The sequence below is a fragment of the Mixophyes fleayi genome, chromosome 3, assembly GCF_038048845.1.
Source record: "Mixophyes fleayi isolate aMixFle1 chromosome 3, aMixFle1.hap1, whole genome shotgun sequence".
NCBI lineage: Eukaryota > Metazoa > Chordata > Amphibia > Anura > Limnodynastidae > Mixophyes > Mixophyes fleayi.
In genome coordinates, this window is record NC_134404.1 from 202,966,826 (window position 1) to 202,990,016 (window position 23,191).

Consider the following 23,191-nt stretch of genomic DNA (forward strand, 5'->3'; position numbering starts at 1 on the left):
GTAACTGTTTTAATTAACTGAATATGGTTATTTATCCATTGTTAATAACACTGCAAATCAGAGGAAGTGTAAGATCTGTAAGCTTTAGTCCAACAATCAAAATAAGTTCATCATAGCTTAACCCTTTTTTATAGGCACAAAAACAGCAATATTGTAAAATAGAAGGGACTGGAAACTAAGCTTGTTAGTGAGGGCATAAGCCATCAACTGTAAGTAAAAGCTATGTATATAACATACTTGTTTTCTTCAGTTTAAACATTTTTGCTAGAAGAACAAAAACATTAGATGGAAAATATGGATATACAGTGCAAAATGTTTCCATGTCACAGGAGATAATATATGTTCGCGCTGGCCATGGATCGATTTTTGAATGGGATTGGCAAGTTAAAGCAACCATGTTAAAATTCACTGGAATGTCTTGACTTTTTGATTAATTAAAGTCGAAAAAGTTCAAACATGTTCAAGTTTCGACCTTGGCCGAGCTGGTCCGCACATGATCCAGCCTGTTTGCATATATGTGCCCCTGCTCGTTCATGTTTGAGGCCTTCAAACCAGTGTTATTGAAAGATTTTATCCGGTTTGAGATGTGTAATCATCTAAGGAGGACACACATATGTGCAGTATATCAATCCACAACACTGAGCAATGCTTCTTAGCAAAAAATATTTTTTTAACTACTTTGCCTAAAACAGAAAAAAACAGTAAGATTTTTCTGGCTCTAGATACACGGTAGACAATGCTTGTACAAAATGTTACTTGCTGTTTATTACACTATTAAACAGTGATAGAAATGCAATATCTGATGATGAGGAGTATTGATTAGGAGATTGCCACCAATTATGCCTTTGTGTGCATTAAAATGTTTTGGTACAGGTATAACTTTTAATATCCAGTTGTTCTTTTATTTGCTTGTTTAGTCTCATATGTGCAAGTGAGCACTAATATATGTGTAAAGCATAATGTATAGATGGGATGTTGTGATAGTGACCAGCTAAGTAATGAGGAAAGCTTTATAATGCTAAGGCAGCACTTTCCAAGTACAAGAAATATACTTTCAGACTATGAACTCTCAGAATGAATGCTACTAAAAATAATTGAGTCCATTATAACCTATGGAAGTTGTGAGGAAAGGTGAGGGGCACAAAAGACCGTAAAAGGCCACATTTGGAACCACCTGTTAAACATGGTTGCTGTAAGTCCAATTACCACAGAGACAGTGTTGAAAAACCTAATTATATTGGTCACCTGTCTCCTCCAGATTTTTATTTTGAATACTTATTTTTTATTTCCAGCAGAGTAATCAGAACTCAAACTCATGTATGTATAATCGACTCATATAAAAAGCAGTTTGATTTATATCAAAGTTTGTACCTGGACATTATAATGAATGTATTTGCTGCAGTTCCTACTTCTCCTCATAGTGATTACACACGAAGCAGGGCTTAAAATATTTATACAATATTAGAGGGCTACACTCTCAAACGTTCAATAAAGTACACATTGCTCCTACCTTCTTTAATAGGTGAAGGCTTTTCTTCCTTGGGTTTCTCTTCTATAGAAGACAAAAATAAAACTATTTCATAATCAGAGACATTTATAAATTCATACGAAAACCAATTTTCAGAATTTGGACATATCCGTTTTGTTGCATATTTCTTTATTTTAATCTCTTTTCCCAAAACTGACACATCCAAATTCTGACAGGAAATATACTGTATATGTGTATATTATACTGTGTATGCTATTTCTTTCATGAGTAAATATCTGTTTTCCCCGCTACTTATTATAATACTTCAGTGATATTAATTCTGCAGCATTTGAGGCACACATTGGTTAGATGAATAGAGTAATTAATGACTGAATGACACCACCTCTAGGTCTTGAGGGTTTGTTTATTTTTTTTAAAGGAAAAAGGAGAACATTTTTTTTTGTTTCTTGTGCGCATTTGTCAAAAAGAGATAAGGCCAACTAACTAAGAATCATGTTCTGCAGCAATTAACTGAATTATTTATTTTATTACTTATTAAAAACACATTAAATTAGAAGAACTATAAGATGTATAAGCTTTTGTGCAACCTTAAGAATAAGCATTTAATCTGGTACCAAAGCAAAGCATCATTAGCTTTCATAATATGGATCTGATGCTGAGTTAGGAGCAAAGCAAAAATAAAGGAGTACATTTGCTCGTGGCCAAACCATGTTTAAATGCAAGGAGTGCAAATAATTATTTTTTTTTGCATGCTGAGAAAAATTGTCTGCTTTTGCATCTGGTACACATATACTGGACAGCTTTGTTTTTGCACTGCAATTTAAAGTCAATATTGGACACGCCCTCTCTCAACTCTGCCTGTACATTTTAAATTTGACATCCCCCCCTCCTGCAGTGCAACATGTTTTTTCCAAGGTCTTAGTTTGTTCCTTCATTTTGGTCATAGTTTAGCAGTACAAATAGGAGTCATACCAAACTAGAGATGGGCGGACTCGGTTCCCCGAGATCCGAATGCATCCGAATTCAGCTTATCCGAGTACTGAGACGAGCACGCTCGGTACTCTCCCGCCCGTTCGGTTTTGAAATCAAGGCAAAACGTCATTGTGACATATTCGTTTTTTCTGAGCTCGGTTATCGCGAGATTTGAAAAGCATAAATACCAGCCTCCACAGCAATCCATCGCCATTTGACAGAGGGAGAGAGCAGGGTTAGCTCACACTGGCTATATCAGCGCAGGGACAGAGCAGTAATTGGACACATTAATGTTTGTATGCAATACCATTGTAATCTTAATGCCAGTTGTTACAGCAGTAAGAGGAGAAGAGAGGAGGGTTTTTGTTCAGTTTCTAGCACTCCAAGTGCTTTTGGGGTGTCCACCATTCTTTTGCATTATTTGTTCTGGCTGTCAAAAGTCATATTTGTCAGCAGTATCTAAAACAATTTGTAGCCCCACAAGTGCTTTGGGCTCAGAATGGATTCAAAGCAGTCCACATATGAGCAGAATGAGCAACCAGGTTCTGTCACCAGTCCTGATGGTAGTGTTCCCAGTACGTCATCTGGGAAAGGCGATGTCAAACTACACAGTCTTTTGAAATCAGTCAAAAAAACACACACCCCAAAAAAATTTACTGTGTTGAAGCGAAAAAGAAGTGTAACTGAGGAAAAGTTAAGTGCCAATAAAAAAAAAATTGCCAACATGCCATTCTACACACGCAGTGGCAAAGAAAGAATGAGGCCTTCACCTTTCTCTATTAGTGGCAGATCAAAAAATGTTACCGAGCCTACAAGTGGTGCACAACTACTGTTACGCGTCAAAGCCGAGCTGCAAGATAACAATAAGGCATTAGAGGATAATGTTTGCTCTGAATCACAAATGACACCAATCCCTGTGGAGAGTCCATCCAACAGTGGGATGTCTAATCGTGAGCATTCTGTTAGTGTACCCATAAAGAGGGACCCTTTCAGCAGTTCTGCTGATGTGTGCCTGAACAGCTCGAGTGTAGCCGGTGATACACAAATTGAGGATGCCACTATGGAAATAGAAGAGGATGAGGGGGAGATTTGTGTAGGCGACGAGGGCGCTAATGAGGATGTTGATGAGGATGAGGTTGTTTGTGTAATTCCTGCACCAGTGGCAGCAGTTCTGGCACGTGACAAGAAAAAGGCCATTGTCATGCCAGACCATAAAACAAAAAAATCCACTTCTTATGTGTGGAATTATTTCTACCCAAAGCTAGACAACAACTGTATAGCCATTTGTAGTGTATGTCAAGCCACAGTCAGTCGAGGGAGGGACCTTAACCATCTTGGAACCTCGTCTATGTTACGCCATTTGACGAGAGTTCATGGCAAAGTGTTGGGAAAAGCTGAAAGTTCTTCCAAAAAAATTACAAGCACTCCATCATCAGCTAGGACCCTCCGCTCACCGAAATCCCGACGACTACAAAATACACCCACCACATCATCCTCATCAATATCCTCAGTAGCTCTCTGAGTTAGCCCTTCATCCCACTTATTAAGGCTGGATGACTCCTGCACTATTATTGGTTCCTCTGAAGAAAGCGTTAGTCCCACTGCTGCTGCTGTTGCTGCTGCTGGGGGTGAATCGTCAGCCCAGAGGAAAGCCAAGAAAAAGAGCAGCCCTACATATCAATAATTAACTGTGAAACAATCATTTGCTAGGGGAAGCAAATATGACAGCAGTCACCCAGTCGCCAAGCGAATCACAGAAGCCATGGCTGCCATGTTAGTGTTAGATCTGCGTCCAATATCCACAATAAATGCAGCTGGTTTTTCACAGTTAATTGAGGTTTTGTGTCCGTGTTACAGAATTCCATCGCGACACCATTTTTCCCGTAAAGCTATTCCACAACTCTATCAAAAAGTGTGTACAAATGTAGAGATTGCACTGAAAAATGCCATTCTGCCCACTGTCCACTTAACCACAGATATGTGGACAAGTGGAAGTGGTCAAACCAAAGACTATATGACTGTGACAGCCCACTGGGTTGGTCATTCACCTTCACCAGCAGGAACAGCAGCAGCATGTACAACACTACGTAACATTTGTCACAGGCAGGCCACTCTTTGTATCACCGGCTTCACTAACAGGCATACGGCTGACAATTTGTTACGCAAACCAAGATGTGATTGATACATGGCTTATACCGCTTGGACTCTCCACAGGATATGTAATTTCTGATAACGCCAACAATATAGTGCGAGCATTACAGCTTGGTGATTTCCAGCACATTCCCTGTTTTGCTTACAACATCAACTTGGTGGTGCAGAGCTTCCTGCGAAATAACCGTGAGGTGCAGGAGATGCTTTCGGTGGATGTAAGATTTCAGGACATTTCAGGCATTCTGCCACAGCATGTAGGAGATTGCAGCAGCTCCAAGACAAGTTTAACTTGCCCTGCCACCAACTTAAGCAAGAGGTGGTAACTAGGTGGAATTCCACCCTGTACATGCAGCAGAGGATGGAGGAACAGCGCAAAGCCAGCCAAGCGTATTGCACAAGCCATGACATTGGGAAAGGAGGGGGCATGTATTTCACTCTTGCACAGTGGGGAATCCTTTCAGTGCTGTGCAAGGTGCTGAAACCATTTGAAGTTGTGATGTGTGAAGTGAGTGCAGATTGTGCTAGTTTGAGCCAAGTCATTCCTTTAATTAGATTATTGGAAAAGCAGCTTGAGAAAATGAAGGAGGAGCTGAAAGCAAGCAATTCAGCAAAGTATGTTGGCCTTGTCGATCAAGTACTTAATTTGCTTCACAATGATCCTTGAGTTATTAAGATCTTGAACTCGGATCAGTATGTTTTGGCCACTGTGCTTGATCCAAGGTTTAAGACCTACATTGAGACTTTGCTTCAAAATGAACGAGATGTAAATTTTTGCAAGGAGCTATTGCTCAGCAAGTTGTCTGCTGAACTGGGCCTTGGCTTGACGACATGTCCTCCTTCAGTTTCTCAAGCAGCTGCTGCTCGTAAAAAATTGAATTTTCAAAAAAGAAGCAGGGAAGACGCAGAGGGCAGACCAGAACAGTTTAACATCTGGGCTGGTTTGAAGGATTTTTCTAAAAAATGTGTGACCTTGCCCATAACTCCATCCAATATGAGTATTAACATGCAAAGGATGGTGGAGGATTATTTCAAGAGGTAATTGATATGGAAATGTCAGACAGTCAATTTCCTTACTGGGAAGAAAAATAGGCAATTTGGAAACCCATGTACAAACTTGCTTTGCAATACTTAACCTGCCCACCCTCCAGTGTGTACTCTGAACGAGTGTTCAGCACAGCAGGGAACTTAGTCAGTGATCACCGTAGAAGGTTACTTCCCAAAAATATAGAGAAAATTATGTTTATAAAAATGAACTACATCTTCCACGAGGAAGGCCTTCACCATCCAAGACATCCAAGCACTGACTGTTCTCTTATGGCGGTGTCACGGGCACTAGGAGTTGCTTACCCGAGTTTCACCAGATGGAACTCTGCTAGAGAGGCGGGGTTATGGCACGCACCTCAAAGCAGGCAGGTGAATGATTGGAGCGACACAACAGCAGGAGAGTAGAGATAGTCTGAGGAAGTCAGCGATTTGCAGCTATGGTTAGAGGAAAGTCAGCGACTTGGAGCAGTAAACTGGAGGCTGAAGATAATGTAGACACGAGGAGTGGACGTGGATAGGTGATGGTAGGTAGAGGAGGAGTCAGTGGTCTGCGTACAGCAAGTTGTACCACTGCAGTGATGGGAAGAATAGTACTGGTGCAGGTAGGAAGCAGGGTAGTCGGTGGTCTGCGTTCAGCAAGTTGTACCACCGCTATGGTGAGGAGTCTGGTCCAGGTGTAGGTAGGTAATAGGAGAGTCAGTGGTCTGCGTATAGCAAGTTGTACCACCACTGTGATAGGAGGACTGTCCAGGTGCGGGTAGGTAGCAGGGAAGTCAGTGGTCTGCGTGCAGCAAGTTGTACCACTGCTGTGAGAAGGAATGAGGACTTGTCCAGGTGCAGGAGAGTGAAGTTGAAAGGCAAACTGTGGCTGTATGGAAACAGCGCGAGTAGAGCAATGTCTTGTTAGGCAGAGATGGAAGGCACAATGAATAGTCTGTATGGAGTAGATGCCTTGCAGTGAGGAGAAGCTGGTCACAGCAGATATGCACAATAACGCTAAGTAGTAGCGTGAGAAGATATCGTAGCTTGAGTGAAAGCTTATCCTAAATGAAGCAATGCAGTAACACAGTCTATATGGGTACTGGTACCCTGTGCAGCAAACAACAATGGATACAACTGGTATGCGAGCAATAGGCAATAGTCAATAGTCAGTAGAGCATACCCAGTTGTGTAGATCCGGAATCAGCTGAGAAGTGAAGCGTTGTAGTGGTATGGGAACCGCCGCTGAGTTGAGCAGGGAGCAGCGTGGAAGCTGAAGCACGAGTAGAGCTGGAAGCAGTTTGGAAACTGTACACAGGAGTAGAGCTGGAAGCAGTTTGGAAACTACACACAGGAGTAGAGCTGGAAGCAGTTTGGAAACTGCACACAGGAGTAGAGCTGGAAGCAGTTTGGAAACTGCACACAGGAGTAGAGCTGGAAGCAGCTTGGAAACTGCACACAGGAGTAGAGCTGGAAGCAGTTTGGAAACTACACACAGGAGTAGAGCTGGAAGCAGCTTGGAAACTGCACACAGGAGTAGAGCTGGAAGCAGTTTGGAAACTGCACACACCTATAGAAGTTCACTGGGAGTGAGACTTTAAGATCAGGCCACTAACTAAGGCTGCAGGTGCCTTAAGTAGGGAGGGGTGATTGATCCTCAATCACATTAGTGGTCAGGTGTAGTTGTTAAAGGGACCTGCACATGCGCAGTACGACAGGATGGCGGACGGCCGCGGTTCCACACAGGTGTGAGCGGGAAAGATGGAGAACCACGTACCAGAGTGGAGGCACTCACACTCCGAAGAGTAACAGGCGGATTCAAGCTGCGATGAATTGATAGTCTGTGATGATGACGTACACACTGATGAGGGTGAGGATGAAGCTCCAGATGATGACGATAACAACTTTTTAAAACTTTCTATTTAAGTGTAGGGTGCAATCTACCCCCAAAGAGGAAAGGGACTTGGGGCATTTCCATATCACGTACCGTCTTGAAAGGCTGCTGTTGGGCATTTTCTCCTTAAGGGTAGGGTGTTATACACAGAGTGACCCCAAACTGTCTTTGCCCATTTCTCTTAATATTGTACAGTCTATAATGGCTGAATTTTTTGGTATTTTATACAAGTGGAGGGGGGCCTAGAGAGACAGAAACCAAACTGCCTTTGTCCATTTCTTTACATATTTAAGTATAAGTGCAGGGTGTAATATACATCCAAAGACGATGGCTGCATTGCCAATATTCATAGATGGAGAGGAAGACAATCTGGTTTGTGTGTCGAATTAATGAAGGCCTACCAGGAATTAAACTGTTTTTTGGATAATTTATTAGCTTTACAATTACATAACTTATCCAAGAAACAGGTGGAGCACTAAATTTGTTTTTTTTAGGCCCAAAAACATTGATTTTTAAACAAAATAGCAAAACAAAACCAAACAAAACCAAAACACGCAATGACGGTTTGGCAAAACCAAAACCAAAACACGGGGGTCAGTGAGCATCTCTATACCAAACCAAGCTTGTTTGTTTTTGATATTTCATTTACAGAATCAAAATGTTTAATATACACTGTACAGTACCTAAAAAAGCATAGGCCAAAATCAACTGCAGCAATCACATGACAAAACATGTTTTATTAAGTTAAAGTTAAATTGAGTGAGAAGAACATTCAAAGAATCTAGCAGTTTTGTTCGTAAGGCCTATCCTTCTGCTGCACTAAGAAGCTATGTATTACTGCATTTGATTGGCATGCTTTCTTCAGCTTTGAAACATAATTGCAGAAAGTCTAAACAACCAATTCTGATATTTAAAAAAATGGAACATTTGAATTGTACTCTGGAGAGAAATGTAGCATTCATAAATAGTTTCATATATACAGTAAGATTCTCTTAAGTATTTGTAGAAATTTACATTTCAATTTCAAAAGCGTGGATTTCTGTTGACTCCTGTTATTGTTGTTCTGTTTTTTTTAAATGAGGAATTCTTGAATATATTTTAAATGTTTGCACCGAGCACTGATGGCATATCATAGTAACACACACCAACTGGACATAGGGAGGGAAGGGAGTATGTAACAGTTTAAAAGCAGGCAGCATGGGCTGTCACATTGCATCAGTGGCAGACTGGGCTGGGGGACAGGGGGGCACCTGCCCTTCAAGCCGGTCCAATAGGATGCTACCTTGGGCTACATCACCCGGGTCACCTGCTTTTTTTTTCCCTTCAAAATAGGCTGCTCAGTCTAGTCTTGCCCCACGGGCTAAACTTGCCAGCCCTCAGCTGCCTTGCATACAGTAGTAGAAACGGCAAATAGAGGGAAAGAATCCTTTGTTGCATCTGATAACATGATGTTTGTGCTGCAGGCGCTATAGGTAGGATGACAGTGCTGTGGTGACCTCACCGCCATGAGGTGTGCTGCCATCATATCAGTTACCTGACCAAAGCAGATGTAGTAAGGGATTCCTGCGCCTCTATTTACCTCTTCCTCTATTCAGGGTAACAGTAGTGGTGGGGGATAAGGAGGCAGGGTTGATGAAGGAGAATGGTGGGGGAGATAATGAAGAGTGATGGTGGAAGTGTTGAAAAACAGAGCTCATGGAATAATAAAGAGAGATGGTGGGAGCTGATAAATTAGGGGGCAGGTAGGATGGATAGAATTACAGGGGAGGGTAGTGGGGCTGTGGGGGTGGAAATGATTTCCAGTGATATATATTCCAAACCAGCCAAACAGTCGAAAAAATGTAAAAAAAAAATTGCATACCAAGGTGAAATTTATCTAATGATATCATTAAATAAATGTATTTCCTTATTTTTGTATTTCCTTACCTTTTACTGTTTGGAAGTGCTGGTTTAGCAGATCTAAATACCACTATAACTGATTTTCCCTTGTTTTTTTGTTTCAATGTCAGGGTAGTCTGAAGGGGGAGGTGGCTGGAGGGAGGCTTATTTCTTTAAGTCTTGCACACTGGTGAAACCCCAATGCATTGGCAACACCCACAATGCTGGCATGCTGACTCCACCAAAACATGTGCGTTTTTCTACCAACAGGCTGATAGGGGCATCTGACTGGTGCTCCAAGCTACCCAACAGATTGTATGTAAGGTTCGTGGATACAAACTTATACTTACTTGTGAATATTTACACATTCTTTGGAATAAATATATAATAATATTTGTTTCTAATCCTTTTGTATTGAAAAAGAGTATGTACAGTGAAACTAAATTATTAAAATAATATGCATCAGTTTGCAAAAAACAAAACCTCAAATCACTACCCTGTGCTGTTCTGTTGGGGGGGCCCTACTCCTACTATCTCTCAGTCTGTGGTTGCCTGACTGCCTACCTTGATTCCCCTTCTCACACCATAACAGTGCTCATGTCACATGCAACCTTGTCCTCACTAACATATCCACATTAGTTAACATATCACTGCCTCTAACAAGATCAACACCCATCTTCTGAAATAATCTGTGCTGCTTTCAAAATTCCAATGATCAGATGCAAAAGCTTGTTCTATCCCTGCCTACTTCAAAAATAGAATATAGAAGGTAAACAGGAAATTAGGGATAGATACAACATTATGCTCCGACCATATTCAAATGAACGCTAAAATGTTATTTTGCTTTCACAAGAAATGGTTTTTCAGTAATTAAAAATGTATAATCATTGTTTTAACCACCTGTTTTTTACTATAACTATTCCTTTGCTCTATACACTTCTAAACCTGTTTGTTGTAACTCTTTAATCTCTGGTGTTATTGCAGATGGTTGTTCTTTGGGTAGCTCGACTTCTAAATTAAGACAATTTTACTGTCAATCACATATTGGTCAAATTTAATGCTTACAAGCACTAGAAAATGTAAAGATCACTATCAGTGCTTCATGTATAACAGTATGTTACTTCACCTGAAGACTTTCTAGCACACACATCATACAATAACAGAGATGAGCTAAGTGTTTGGCAAATTGCAAGTTTCTACAAATATCAGTGTTCTGCAGCTGCTAAATCAGTCCTTTAATTTTTGTTTTCTCTGAAAAAGAAAACACAAGAACAATATAACCAATATTTACAGTATATAAGTATTTTTTTTTCCACTCAATTTTGTGTTTGGGCCATGATAAAAATACATTTGTGAATCAATGATCAGAAAATCTAACTATTGTGTCAATATTGCAAATCATCCTCTGGATCAGACCTCGATAGCTCCAACATGAAGATAGTTAAAAGTTTTTTTTATCCAAATATTAAAATAAATTCCAAGTATTCATTGGTGAAATAAAACTACCATAGACTTGGGAGCAGTGCTTTCAAGCTATGGACAATCATTCATATATTTTAGTACTGCCTGTGCAACAACTGGAACACTCAGAAGTCTTTAACATTCAGCTCTGGCTACTTTTGAGTTTGTGTTTTCGTTGCATGCAGCAAACCTTTAACTCTGAGTGAATGAATATACATGACAAGCTACACAGTAAATGTGAGCCCCACATGCTAATTGTCATTCCTAGCAATCCACCTTTGTGATGACCAGCGAACAGCAGCAAAAAAAGTTAAAGCTGCTCTATAGTAAGAAAACACCTTAATGCTTATTTTCTAACAAGAGTCCACATGCAAAAATATTAACATAATCATGTACATATGTTATTTTGTTTTTTAATAGAAGCCTCAACGATGTACTAAACAAAGTATGATAGCATAGCAAAACCAGGCAGTCAAAACATACTTTATCATCTGCACATTGAAAAATTACTTTTCGTTTTATTAGTATTCTTCCTGACATATCTCCTAATATATAGATGGAGATATCCCTTTTAATTAAATTAGAAATTTTACCATTTCCTTTTATCCCCACAGTCCATTCCACCTAAGTAATTACAAAAGTATAATTATTTTAATTTGTGAACTGATCAAGATTTATTGAATGCACCATTAAATAGTGTGCTGAGTTTCTAGGTCAGCGTTTGCAGGAAGAAAGCTAATTAAGAGATTAGCTTACATCTTTATACCACTTACGACAAGTATAGAATTGATGCTAGTGAGTAAAATTAAGACTCAAAAGCCCAGTGTTAGTCTTTTGAGATATGAACTCACTAAATACTATCAGTACATTAGGAATATAACATAGTTATTCCTAATTCCATATATTTTCCAACTAAATTGTGTTTATAATTGTTTAACTATTAACAATGTGTACTATGGCGTATAATTTCCATGTTGTCATAAGTGAATGATTGCTATATGCCCCACAAATATATGTAAGGCAAATATTTAGAGCAGAACTAACAGTTAAACATGTGTTTATAGAAACAATGGAAAGATTTTTAAAGCATATCTTGCAGTCAGGACCCAGGTGAAGGAGGGAGGTCCTGGATCGGTCAGCATGAAGCGGGGGGCTGGCTCATACCACAAGGCACCAATTTTCAATAGCCATTCCTGGGATAATAAAGGGGGAAAAACTCCATTATGTAAAAGCCCCATTTTAAGGAAATAGGGGAGTGTGAGGTGAGTTCCGCAGAAGGCACGTTGTTGTAGATGATATTTTGACCGTGAGTTATCAGGAGGCACCTGTGAATCTAGAAGTACTGTGCAGGATTATGATGAGAAGAGATAGCAATAATATCTGTGACAGGCTTACCTGCCAGTCCGGCACCTGGTGGGCTCCCTCCGGTCGTCATGTTTGTTCTCTTATTGGCCAGTTCGGTGAGTCAATCAGGGTTCACGTCCCGTCCATTTGAACGTCTGGCACTGCGGTGCGCCAATCAGAACATGCCACATCACCACGCAGTGTCGCAACAACGCATTATAAGCAGAGTGAAGAGGACATAATGGGACTTCGAGAAGAGAAGAAGATGGCAGTGAAGGTGGCAGGGAGCCCTTGTCAGGGCTAAGAGCTACCATGCCACAAGAAGAAGGAAGCGGCGAGTCAAGCCCAGAAGACATCGGAGGAAGCTCTCACCAGACAGAAGAAAGAAGATGCAAAGATCAAGAAAAAGAATAGATCAACGGCAGGGAGCACTTGTAAGGGCTAAAAGCAACCCTGCCAAAAAGACAGCGGGGACCAATGCAATTAATAGGCGAAGTGGCTTCACCGGCTGAAGGGTCTGGAAGACCTAAAGATGCCGGGGGCAATTTGAGTATCTTGCGCAGAGCAGGTAAGTATAATTACTCCAATAGGTCCGGCACAAGGCCTGTGTTATCAAGTCGGGCACTAGGCCTGTTGACAAGTAAGGGGGACTCAAGGCCCGGGCCAGTTAGAGTAGCCCATAGTTAGGCAGTTGGCAAAATTCACTATAGGTAGTAACTGGGTGCAAGGCCCATATCTTAGTCTTAGGGCACAAGGCCCTTAGTAGTTTGGGCATAAGGCCCAATAGGCTGTTAGGGTGGGTGCAAGGCCTAATAGGTATCAAGGCGGGGCATAAGGCCTATAGTTGAGAAAGGCACGGTGTATCTCATAGTGGCCCCTCAAGATTCTGTGAGTACCTGGAGTGTTGGGAAGGGGATAACAGTTTCTGTGACTTTGTCAAGAGGAGATAGGCATTTAAAATATATACTGTTATGCAACCATTATGCTTTTTTGTGCTAAAGGAAGAGAGGAGTTCAAAAAAGTTGGAATTTAATGGTTTCGAACTAAGATGTCCTGGTGCCTAATTTTATATAAAGACACTAGAGTCTGCCCACATTTAAGATTGTGTTAAACACCTGTGTATTCGGGGTGGTTTCCTGGTATTGTTTGCCCATACCCACCAGCTAGTCAGGGCAACTAGGACCGCATGTCATTGCAGTTTAGGCCACCAGAGGCACCGTTCACATTTGGCGCACAATGTGTGACAATTGTCAAGACTTTGTGGAGGCGGACGTAGTGTGCAGGACTCCAAGACTTTATGTGGCACAGTGCACCCAATCTGTGTGACACCATTGAGGGCACTTCATTTGGCCATTTCTAAATGTCCATAGTAACCAAAGGCCATGAGGAACTGGATCCCCAATTATTTATATGTTTAACATTTGGGAAAAGTTATTTAGGAGGGACGCAAAAAGCTACCTATGTTTTTGACCAGGAGAGGGAGACAAGGGAAGACCAGGGCAGGTTCTACGTGTTTGGCGAGGTTTCATATGATGACCCACACCTGTGACTCAGGAGTGTATTCCAAAAGAGGGCAGGCCAGACATGTCATCAAATGTATTATTTATTTGATTTGTTTTATTAGCTCATGTGATTTAATAAATAATTTTTATTATGCATATTTTGTTGTTTTGAGGTGTCACATATGGGTATGGATGGGGGAGTTAATATGTGAGAGCTTTTAGGGTGTAATCAAGCACACTGGATACTGATGGAGAAAGTAAAGCCTGTGGCACTGTTGTGAAAACGCTCGCCTCCGGTGATGGTAAGCAAGGTTACCAGGAGAGCAGAGCAATGTTGAGGCGCGAGCCTTGCCGTAGACGCAATGATGCCCATTCGACAGTGTATAATGTATAAGAGTTCCATAGTTGTGAATGAGAAAATGAGGAACCCAATTTGAGCTGACATTTGTTCAATACATAAGAAAGATATACTATGCTTCTTTGTGAGTACTTGATTTTTTTAAATAAATAAAAGATGACTATAATTATTTCTAATAATCTGGATATATAAGGACAATCCTTGTACTAATTTGACACTTGGGAGCCCATGGAACACCCTGCCTTTGCTTTGCATTTTCTACTGGGCAAAATTTCTGAAAGTCTAGTAATCTGGCATATCCTGCATGGTGTGAGGGTAGATGGGACAATTATTTTGCTCCCAGACACTACAAAACTAACTTATTCACGCAGAACCAGCAGGTACATAATTAAACACCAGCATCATTGTTGCAGCACTATAGGCAAATCATAGTACACAGTTAATATATTTTAATAGTGATATTCTGCAAATCTAAAACCTTACAGAAAATACACACAAAATAATTTCCAGCTGTGCCCGACAGCAGAGCTGCTATTCTTCTTAATGGGGGGCAGCAAGGGAGACATACAGGTATCTCCTGAAAGTATATATTTCTTTTCTGAATGCATTTGTAGTGATGAGTCTGGTGATGTTTTATAAACTGGCAGTAGTGTAATAATAAAAGTGATCACTTAATAATATGTCAGTGTATAATGGACACTTTTATTGATAGAAACATAGTGCTATTGCATTACTTACATTGTCTGATTGACCAACTATGGTTTCAGGGAAATTCCGGGTGGCCCCCCATTTCTCAGGCTATTTCATATAGTTATTTCAGAAAAAATATACTAACCTAGAATAGTTGTGTGAACATTAGAGTAAAATGATGCCTTGAGAGCACTCATATTACATTTGGGATAAAGGATTCTCCAACTTTAGCTTTCAATAATTGTTCTTGCATTTTACATAGGGGCAAGTATACAGTATCACTTCTCTTGTTCCTGACTAACTTGAGGGGCAAGTGAAGCAAATGCTCAATTTTCTGCCATCAGCAGAAATTTACACACTACCAATATATAACTTTTACTTAGAAATTTGAGGGAACATTGTTTGCAACTGTTTAAAATTTTTCAGGGCATCAAATCGCTGCATACATAGGGTTCCATAGAAATACTATGCATGCCAAAGAGGAATCTGTATTCGTCATTTGTCTCTACCCTGTAGCTCTGCACTGGTAGGTCACTGGTAATAATGACCTACTTTTAGCGGGTGGGGTACGTTAATACGTCACTGTGAACCCCGACAAGATTTAAAATGACAGGGGAATCACGATTTCTATAATTCCTACACTACTGAAATGACTACTTACCAAACGTCAGACCTGCATTTTCTTCGGCTTTTCAAATCGCCGTCCAGTGTGTAATCCGATTGACCAAACTTCAGGCCGTAGGCCTACTGAGGACTACAATGAAGCAGAACACTAACCGGTATTAGCACTACTGAACTAGCAGGTGCGGAGTCTAACGTACCCCTGGTATTTGCCAGGGTCCCCCGCAAGGAGATTTGGGCTTCGCTGCACAGGGCACGCAGGTCGCGGTCCTACTAGTCAGTTGCCGGTGTAGTGTAGAAGGGTCAGACGGTCCGGGTCAAGCCAATCAGGAATGCAAGGTACCAGGGAGAATCCAGGAGATCAGTCAACAAGCCAAGGTCGCATGAACAATATGGGTCACACAGATAGAAAGGATAGTCGCCAAGCCGGGTCACAACAGGAGAGCAGGAACACTTGAGAGAAAGCCTTTGGGAAGCTGAGCAGGAAGAACCAGGAACACTAGGTGCAGAACCTGTTACTTTGGCACCCTAATGGCGCCAGAGCCAGGTTTAAATAGAGCAGGATAGGCAGGGATTGGAGGAGCCAGGAGGCGGCACTCAGGATGTTTATTTCTCTTAATTTGAAACTTGTGGTCACCGGGAAAGCTATGACCCGTAAACCGGAAGTCCACAGTGAACGCAAACGGCGTTCAGGATAGTATAAGTATGGAATCTTGTTACTTGTATTGTATATATGTTTATAAATTCCTTTGGAGTTGTTTAAACTAAATGTTTTTATATGGTTTTATATGTTTTTACATGTATAATTGAATATGTATCTGTGACCTATGAACTGTGATGTAATGGATTTTCTGTATAAAAATGGAGTCAGTATGGTGTAACCCTATCCTTGAAAAAGACCTGCTTTTGGAGGGTCGAAACGGGTCGGAGAGAAAAGGGTTACCAGACTGACAGTGATTTGGATTCCTGATATACCATCTATAGTTCCAGTGGAGTGAGATGTGAGCTGAACCCCGGGGACTTATAACATACAAAGCCTACATTTATCTCTGATCTGGTAGGAATCCAATCACACTGATGTTCCAGTGTTTGTTTGTTTTTTTATAATTTATAACCATTATGTGCAATAAATATTTTTTATAGTCAATGGTTGTGCACCAGAATCTACAATTTTTCAAGCATATTTTCTCAAGAAAAGTCATTTATACAACCATGAGGATTTAAAGACCAATTAATATCAAGCTCTCATTTATTATATATCTTGTAAGTGTTCTCACAGAAGGATTGTTGTAGTGATGGATCCAACACTATAAAACAATATTATGTTATTAACACTATAGGTGAATACAATTTGGCTTTCTAGTAAGTGCAATCACATAAGGAAAAACACATGGATTTAACCAGTTGAAAACAATTTAAGAAGAAAATTCAAGTTCAAGCTTAGAGAGATTTTTTGTTTAGTGTTTAAACTGTATCACACTATGTTGTATTTGTTTGTTTTTTATATCATGCACCACTCATCTCAAAATTTGGAGAAAAGAATCTGAACACACTACTGAAGGATTGTGTCAGCAGAAAATTTAAGTATATTTTTTCATTTATATGTGTTGGTGTAAGAATACATGAGATATATACATATGTGAAAACTCCTATTTGCGCTGTAATATTCCTATCCACTACTATTTATCAAAAGATGTGTTTTACTGTGGATAGACTGAAAATGCCAGGTTTGAAGCGGCAATACCCGGACCCCACGGTCCGGGTATTGCCGCTTTAAATCCGGCATTTACAGTCTCTCCACATTAAAACACGTCATTTGATAGTGTACATGTTAGGCTAATCAGATTTTAGCTGGCATGTTAGCTTGTATTAGGTCAATATTACAAGTAATTTATTGATGCAAAGAGTGCATAAATTATAACATGGCCTCCCAAAAAAGGTATCAAAGGTACCCAAAAAAATAAATAATAAGTAAAACTAGACTTGAAATTGGTACCCTTCCCTCAGGTCACTTTACTGCCACCCAGAATTATGTCATCAATTCTCCATGACATTCAGGGCCGGACTGGCCATCTGGCACTTCTGGCAAATGCCAGAAGGGCCGATGGCTATATGGGCCGGCCCGACTCACCCTGTCTTCTTGGTGGCTGGTGCCACCTCTGCTGCGCGCTCCCCAGCTCTCTCCCCCGTTATGCTGTGCAGCCAGTTACACTGGTGAGTTTCCTGTTTTTCTTTATTTGGTTTTTTTTTTTACTGAAGAGGGGGGGGGGGTCGCGGGGGTGGCGCGATTTTTCGGGGGGTGCCCGCGATTTTCGGGGGGGCCCGTGATTTTCGAGAGGGGGGGGTGGTCGCGGGGGTGCCGCGATTTTCGGGGGGGGGGGGTCGTGGGGGTGAGAGCCAGGGGGTGCTGGGAAAGTGGATGAGAGCCAGGGGGTGCTGGGAGAGGGGGTGAGAGAGCCTAAGGGGGTGCTGGGAAAAGAGGTGAGAGAGCCAGGGGGTGCTGGGAAAGGGGGTGAGAGCCAGAGGGTGCTGGGAAAGGGGGTGAGAGCCAGGGAGTGCTGGGAGAGGGGGTGAGAGAGCCGAAGGGGGTGCTGGGAAAGGGGGTGAAAGAGCGGAAAAGGGTGCTGGGAAAGGGGGTGAGAGCCAGGGGGTGCTGGGAGAGGGGGTGAGAGAGCCGAAGGGGGTGAGAGAGCGGAAGGGGGTGCTGGGAAAGGGGGTGAGAGCCAGGGGGTGCTGGGAGAGGGGGTGATAGAACCGAAGGGTGTGCTGGGAGAGGGGGTGAGAGAGCCGAATGGGGTGCTGGGAAAGGGGATGAGAGCCAGGGGGTGCTGGGAGAGGGGGTGAGAGAGCCGAAGGGGGTGCTGGGAAAGGAGGTGAGAGAGCCGAAGGGGGTGCTGGGGAAGGGGGTGAGAGAGCGAAAGGGGGTGAGAGCCAGGGGGTGCTGGGAGAGGGGGTGAGAGAGCCGAAGGGGGTGCTGGGAAAGGGGATGAGAGCCAGGGGGTGCTGGGAGAGGGGATGAGAGAGCCGAAGGGGGTGCTGGGAAAGGAGGTGAGAGTCAAAGGTGGTGCTGGGAAACGGGGTGAGAGAGCTGAAGGGGGTGCTGGGAGAGGGGGTGAGAGCCAGGGGGTGCTGGGAGAGGGGGTGAGAGAGCCGAAGGGGGTGCTGGGAGAGTGGGTGAGAGAGCCAAAGGGGGTGCTGGGAGAGGGGGTGAGAGCCAAAGGGGAAGGGGGTGCTGGGAGAGGGGGTGAGAGAGCCAGGGGGAAGGGGGCGCTGGGAGAGGGGGTGAGAGAGCCAGGGTGGTAGGGGGTGCAGGAAGAGCAGTGAGAGAGCCGGGGGAGTAGGTGGTACAGGAAGATGTGGGAGAGCCAGCGGAGAAGGTGGTGCAGGGGGTTAAGTGAGAGGGACAAAGGAGAAGATGGTGCAGGGGCATAGGTAAAAGAAAGTGTAAAGGGAGAGACATCTTAAGAATGGGAATGTCAGGGATGCAGCCATCATAAAACACAAGTAGTAATGAAGAATGGAAATGCACAGAGGGGACAAGTGTTAAAAAAAAAAAAAAAAAACAAGCCTTCATACTCCATTCACTTATATTTTCTATACCCCCACTCCTAGATTTCTGCTTCGACCACTGCCCTCTATTCCTGCTCCCGACTGCCTGTGTGAGCTGACAGCTGCTGATCTCTCCTCACCCAGCGCGCCCACTAGGAGAACAGAACACAGGATGCCATAATCAGGTAAGTTCATATATTTTCTCGTGTACAATATGTTTTTAACCATCCTTTCTTGAACTGGGGACACTACAGCGTATCCAATAATGTTTAACACTATGTATTGCTCATTATTGCGCTGTAATGTTTTTTGCATATTTATCTGTACAGAGATTTTTAATTAAGAGGAAAAAACATTGCTTGTCATAAATTTTATCTGTAATTGTGTCAATATATCTATTTTTGTTTGCATTGTAAATTATGTATTAAGCTGCTCTTGGGACTCACACTCAGTATCTGATATGCTGTACCAATTTTTATTTGTGAATGAGTTTTTATCTGAGCTTTACTAATGATTTGGGGGCACTACTATGGCATAATGTTATTTGGGGGTCACTATTGTGGCATAATATGATTTGGAGGCACTGTTGTGACATAATATGATTTGTGGGCACTACTGTATGGTATATATTTTGGGGGCACTACTATGCCATAATATGATTTGTGGGCACTTCTGCATGACCAAATATGAATTGAGGGTAATACTATGTGGCATAATATGACCTTGGGGCACTACGATGTGGCATAATATGAACTGGGCACACTACGGTGTGGCATCATATGAACTTCTGCCAAAGGCAAGTCTTTCATTGTTGAATATGACGGGAGCCCAAAGAAGTTGCTGTATCGGGGCCCAAAATTCCTCTTGTCAGCCCTGCCTGTGAGTCAAGGGGGTAGACGTCTCCAGGTAAATAATCTAAATGTTTCCTATCTAAGCAAACTGATGGATCACATCCAATTATTTCTCACCCACCTACTCTATCCCCCTTAATTTATATACTGTGTTATTTAAAATGAATAGAAAAGATGCATATCCAATTACTGTAGTAAAACAAAAATATTTTTCTCTGACATTTTGCTGTAGATGGAAATACTTTTAATGCGGCCGTGTGGGTTCAACTGATCATTCGATAGTTATGTTTTTTTTAGATATATGTTAGTTTTATTTCATGTGGAATGATTCATGAAAATTCTGCCATTACTATTTAATTGAGGGAAAAGGGTACCTGTTACCTATATGTGTGTGTAAGTACTCTCTTCGTTGTTGCTATTTTGTGGGAGATTTGAAAAAAGCAAAACATTGTTTCCTACAGTGGTGTCTGTATAATTGGTGGTATTTCTGTAGTATGGGGTGGCGTGCTGGTGGCAGTGTTGTAGTGTGTTTGGTGCTTAGTATTGCTAATAAGTAGGAGAGGGTATAATGTGGGGGTGATGCCGGTTGCTGTAATGTGGGGGTGATGCCGGTTGCTGTAATGTGGGGGGTCATGCTGGACGCTGTAATGTGGGGGGTGATGCTGGACGCTGTAATGTGGGGGTGATGCTGGTTGCTGTAATGTGGGGGGTGATGCTGGACGCTGTAATGTGGGGGGTGATGCTGGTTGCTGTAATGTGGGGGGTGATGCTGGTTGCTGTAATGTGGGTGGTGATGCTGGATGCTGTAATGTGGGGGGTGATGCTGGTTGCTGTAATGTGGAGGGTGATGCAGGACGCTGTAATGTGGGGGGTGATGCTGGTTGCTGTAATGTTGGGGGGTGATGCCGGTTGCTGTAATGTGGGGGGTGATGCTGGTTGCTGTAATGTAGGGGGTGATGCTGGTTGCTGTAATGTGGGGGGTGATGCTGGATGCTGTAATGTGGGGTGTGATGCCGGTTGCTGTAATGTTGGGGGGTGATGCCGGTTGCTGTAATGTGGGGGTGATTGATGTAGTATGAGTGTGTGTGGGGGGTTATTTATTGCTGTAATTTGGGTACTAATAATGTATTGTCATGGTGTTTATTGATGTAATTGGGTGCTAATAATGTAATATTGAGGGTCATTAGGAGAAATAAATACCCCCCCCACACACACTCATACTACATCATGTTGTACTGCACCAGCATCAGTGTGCAACAATATAGTGCATGGAGCCCACAACCCGTGGGCCTGTGTGCTTTAAATGCCAGGGCTGATTTTTAGTCCCAGTCCGGCCCTGATGACATTAGTGTAAATTCATGAATGACATACAGGTGCATTCCCAAACTTACAAAAGAAAGGTGTCATCAAATGAGTTTTAGTCTGCCCAGTCTGTGCCCTATCCCTTCTTACTCCTAAGCTAAGGGTTTGTGCAGGGCTGGAACAGTGTATTTCTGAGCTTCATAGCAATATTTGGGAAGAGGCAATACCATACTAGCCTGCCATGTCCATCTATCTGTTCTGAAAAGAGCAGAACTGAGGCCACTTCTAAGCATAAGCCCACTACTCATGCGCCAGCTCAGAAGAGGCCACTTTGCTCTTTTGAGGGGGGCCTCAGAGGTGGGGCAACCTGACATTGTAGAGCCCCACTCACCTTTGAGCCCTGTAGTGGGCATGCTCCCTGCGCCCCCTGTAGTTCTTTCCTTGTGTTTGTGTATGTCAATGCCTTGCATCTATGTGCGGTATAATATATAATATATATTGCCTTTAAGAGAAAAGAAGCTTATACAAGTAAAATGTAAAATGTTTGTGCATGTCAATGCCTTGCATCTATGTTGTTACGAGCCACGGCGGTGCCCAGCCGCCGCGACTCACTCACCTGCGTCCCAGCCGTTGCTATGGCAACCGGGACGTCATTTCCAGCCATAACCCGCCCGTTGCCGAGGCAACGGGCAGACGCCTCAGCGCTACGTCCCGGCGATGAGGAAGCCGGGCGCATGCGCTCATTATAGATTCTAGCCTGTGGGCTGATTATCCTGCTCATTAGCTAGGCAGGGGGCTGTATCTAAATTCAGAGCTAGGCTCTGATTGGTGGCCATTAGTACTTAAGGCAGTGAGGTCTGCTTCCTCATTGCCGGTTATAGCTTCTGTGCTCCAGTCTGCTGACCTGCTTGTTCCTGCTCTAGTCTTCTGAGACCACTTCGGATTTACCGTGTATGACCTTTGGCTTTGAACTGACTCCGCTTGTGTATCCTGTGACCCTGATCCCTGGCCTGTTTACCGTTTCTGCTATCCGCCTGTGACCCCTGACTTCAGCTTGTTTACTGATACCGCTGTCTGCTGCCGGCCCTTGACCTCTGCGTGGACCTGACTCCGCTTGCCTGGGTTCTCCCCAGCCGGTACACACTTCACGACCCTCTGTCAGTCTGCAGCCCAGTCTGTCCCCACCATCAGGGGCTTTAGTGAACACCTGACTGGCAGAGTAGATTCCGGGTTGTGTTGTGCCGGCTGGAGGGGTTCCTAACATATGTGCGGTATAATATATATTGCCTTTAGAGAAAAGAAGCTTATACAAGTAAAATGTATATATTTGTACCTGGACTCTATAGCTACATCAGCTCATTTAATAAAACACATACTTGGTTTTCCTTTAGTCAGGGGAACAAGCCATTTAAATTTTAGTTGCACTAATAAACTAAAAGTAATTGCTGGAAGTATTATAGAAAAGTATATTTCTTATTTGTTGTCCATTTTCCTTATATAAAACATAAGATTAAAAGATATTTATTTTATCAAAATAAAGATCTATCTGTCCCAAACAGGCCATCTTTTGGGGGTGTCAGCAGTGCATTGCAGAAGGCCCGCAGATCAACTGGATATACAATATTTACACTGCAGTCACTTATGCTTCGTCCCCCCCCCCCCAAGTTATGTTGTTGGTTAATCCTTATAAATGTGTACCCCCTCTGTTCACTATACATATGTTATCCCAAAATATTATAAACAGATCCTTGCTTTTAGAAACCATGGGAAATGTACATATCAACGGTGGGATAATGTTGAGGAACATAGAAGAAAGATGGCTGTCTTCAGGACTATTCCAAAAAAGGCATCATCAGTGCACCAAGAGGATCATATGGCAGGTTCCTGTTACCCTTGGATATACAAAATATTTTAATAACACTTATTTTAAAGTAAGCGTGGACTACAACCCTCAAACCTCAAATGCAAACTGTGATCCTCACATGCAAATGGTGAATCTCAAATGTTATTGGTGAATGCAAGATGAGAATGTAAACATCAGATGCAAGCCACAAATTTTTAACTAGAAATTACAATCAGGATCAATTGGTGATTGACAAAACAGGA

General features: G+C 42.4%; 1 protein-coding gene across 1 annotated transcript in view; it reads right to left on the reverse strand.

The window, feature by feature from the left end:
• Positions 1–23,191, reverse strand: part of TRDN (triadin) — a 535,205-nt gene that overhangs the window by 254,974 nt on the left and 257,040 nt on the right. Inside the window, exons 24-25 of the mRNA XM_075200931.1 lie at positions 1,511–1,552; positions 238–264 (exon numbers count right to left, since the gene is read on the reverse strand). Coding sequence (XP_075057032.1) covers positions 238–264; positions 1,511–1,552 — 69 coding nt within the window. The remainder of the gene's footprint in view (positions 1–237; positions 265–1,510; positions 1,553–23,191) is intronic.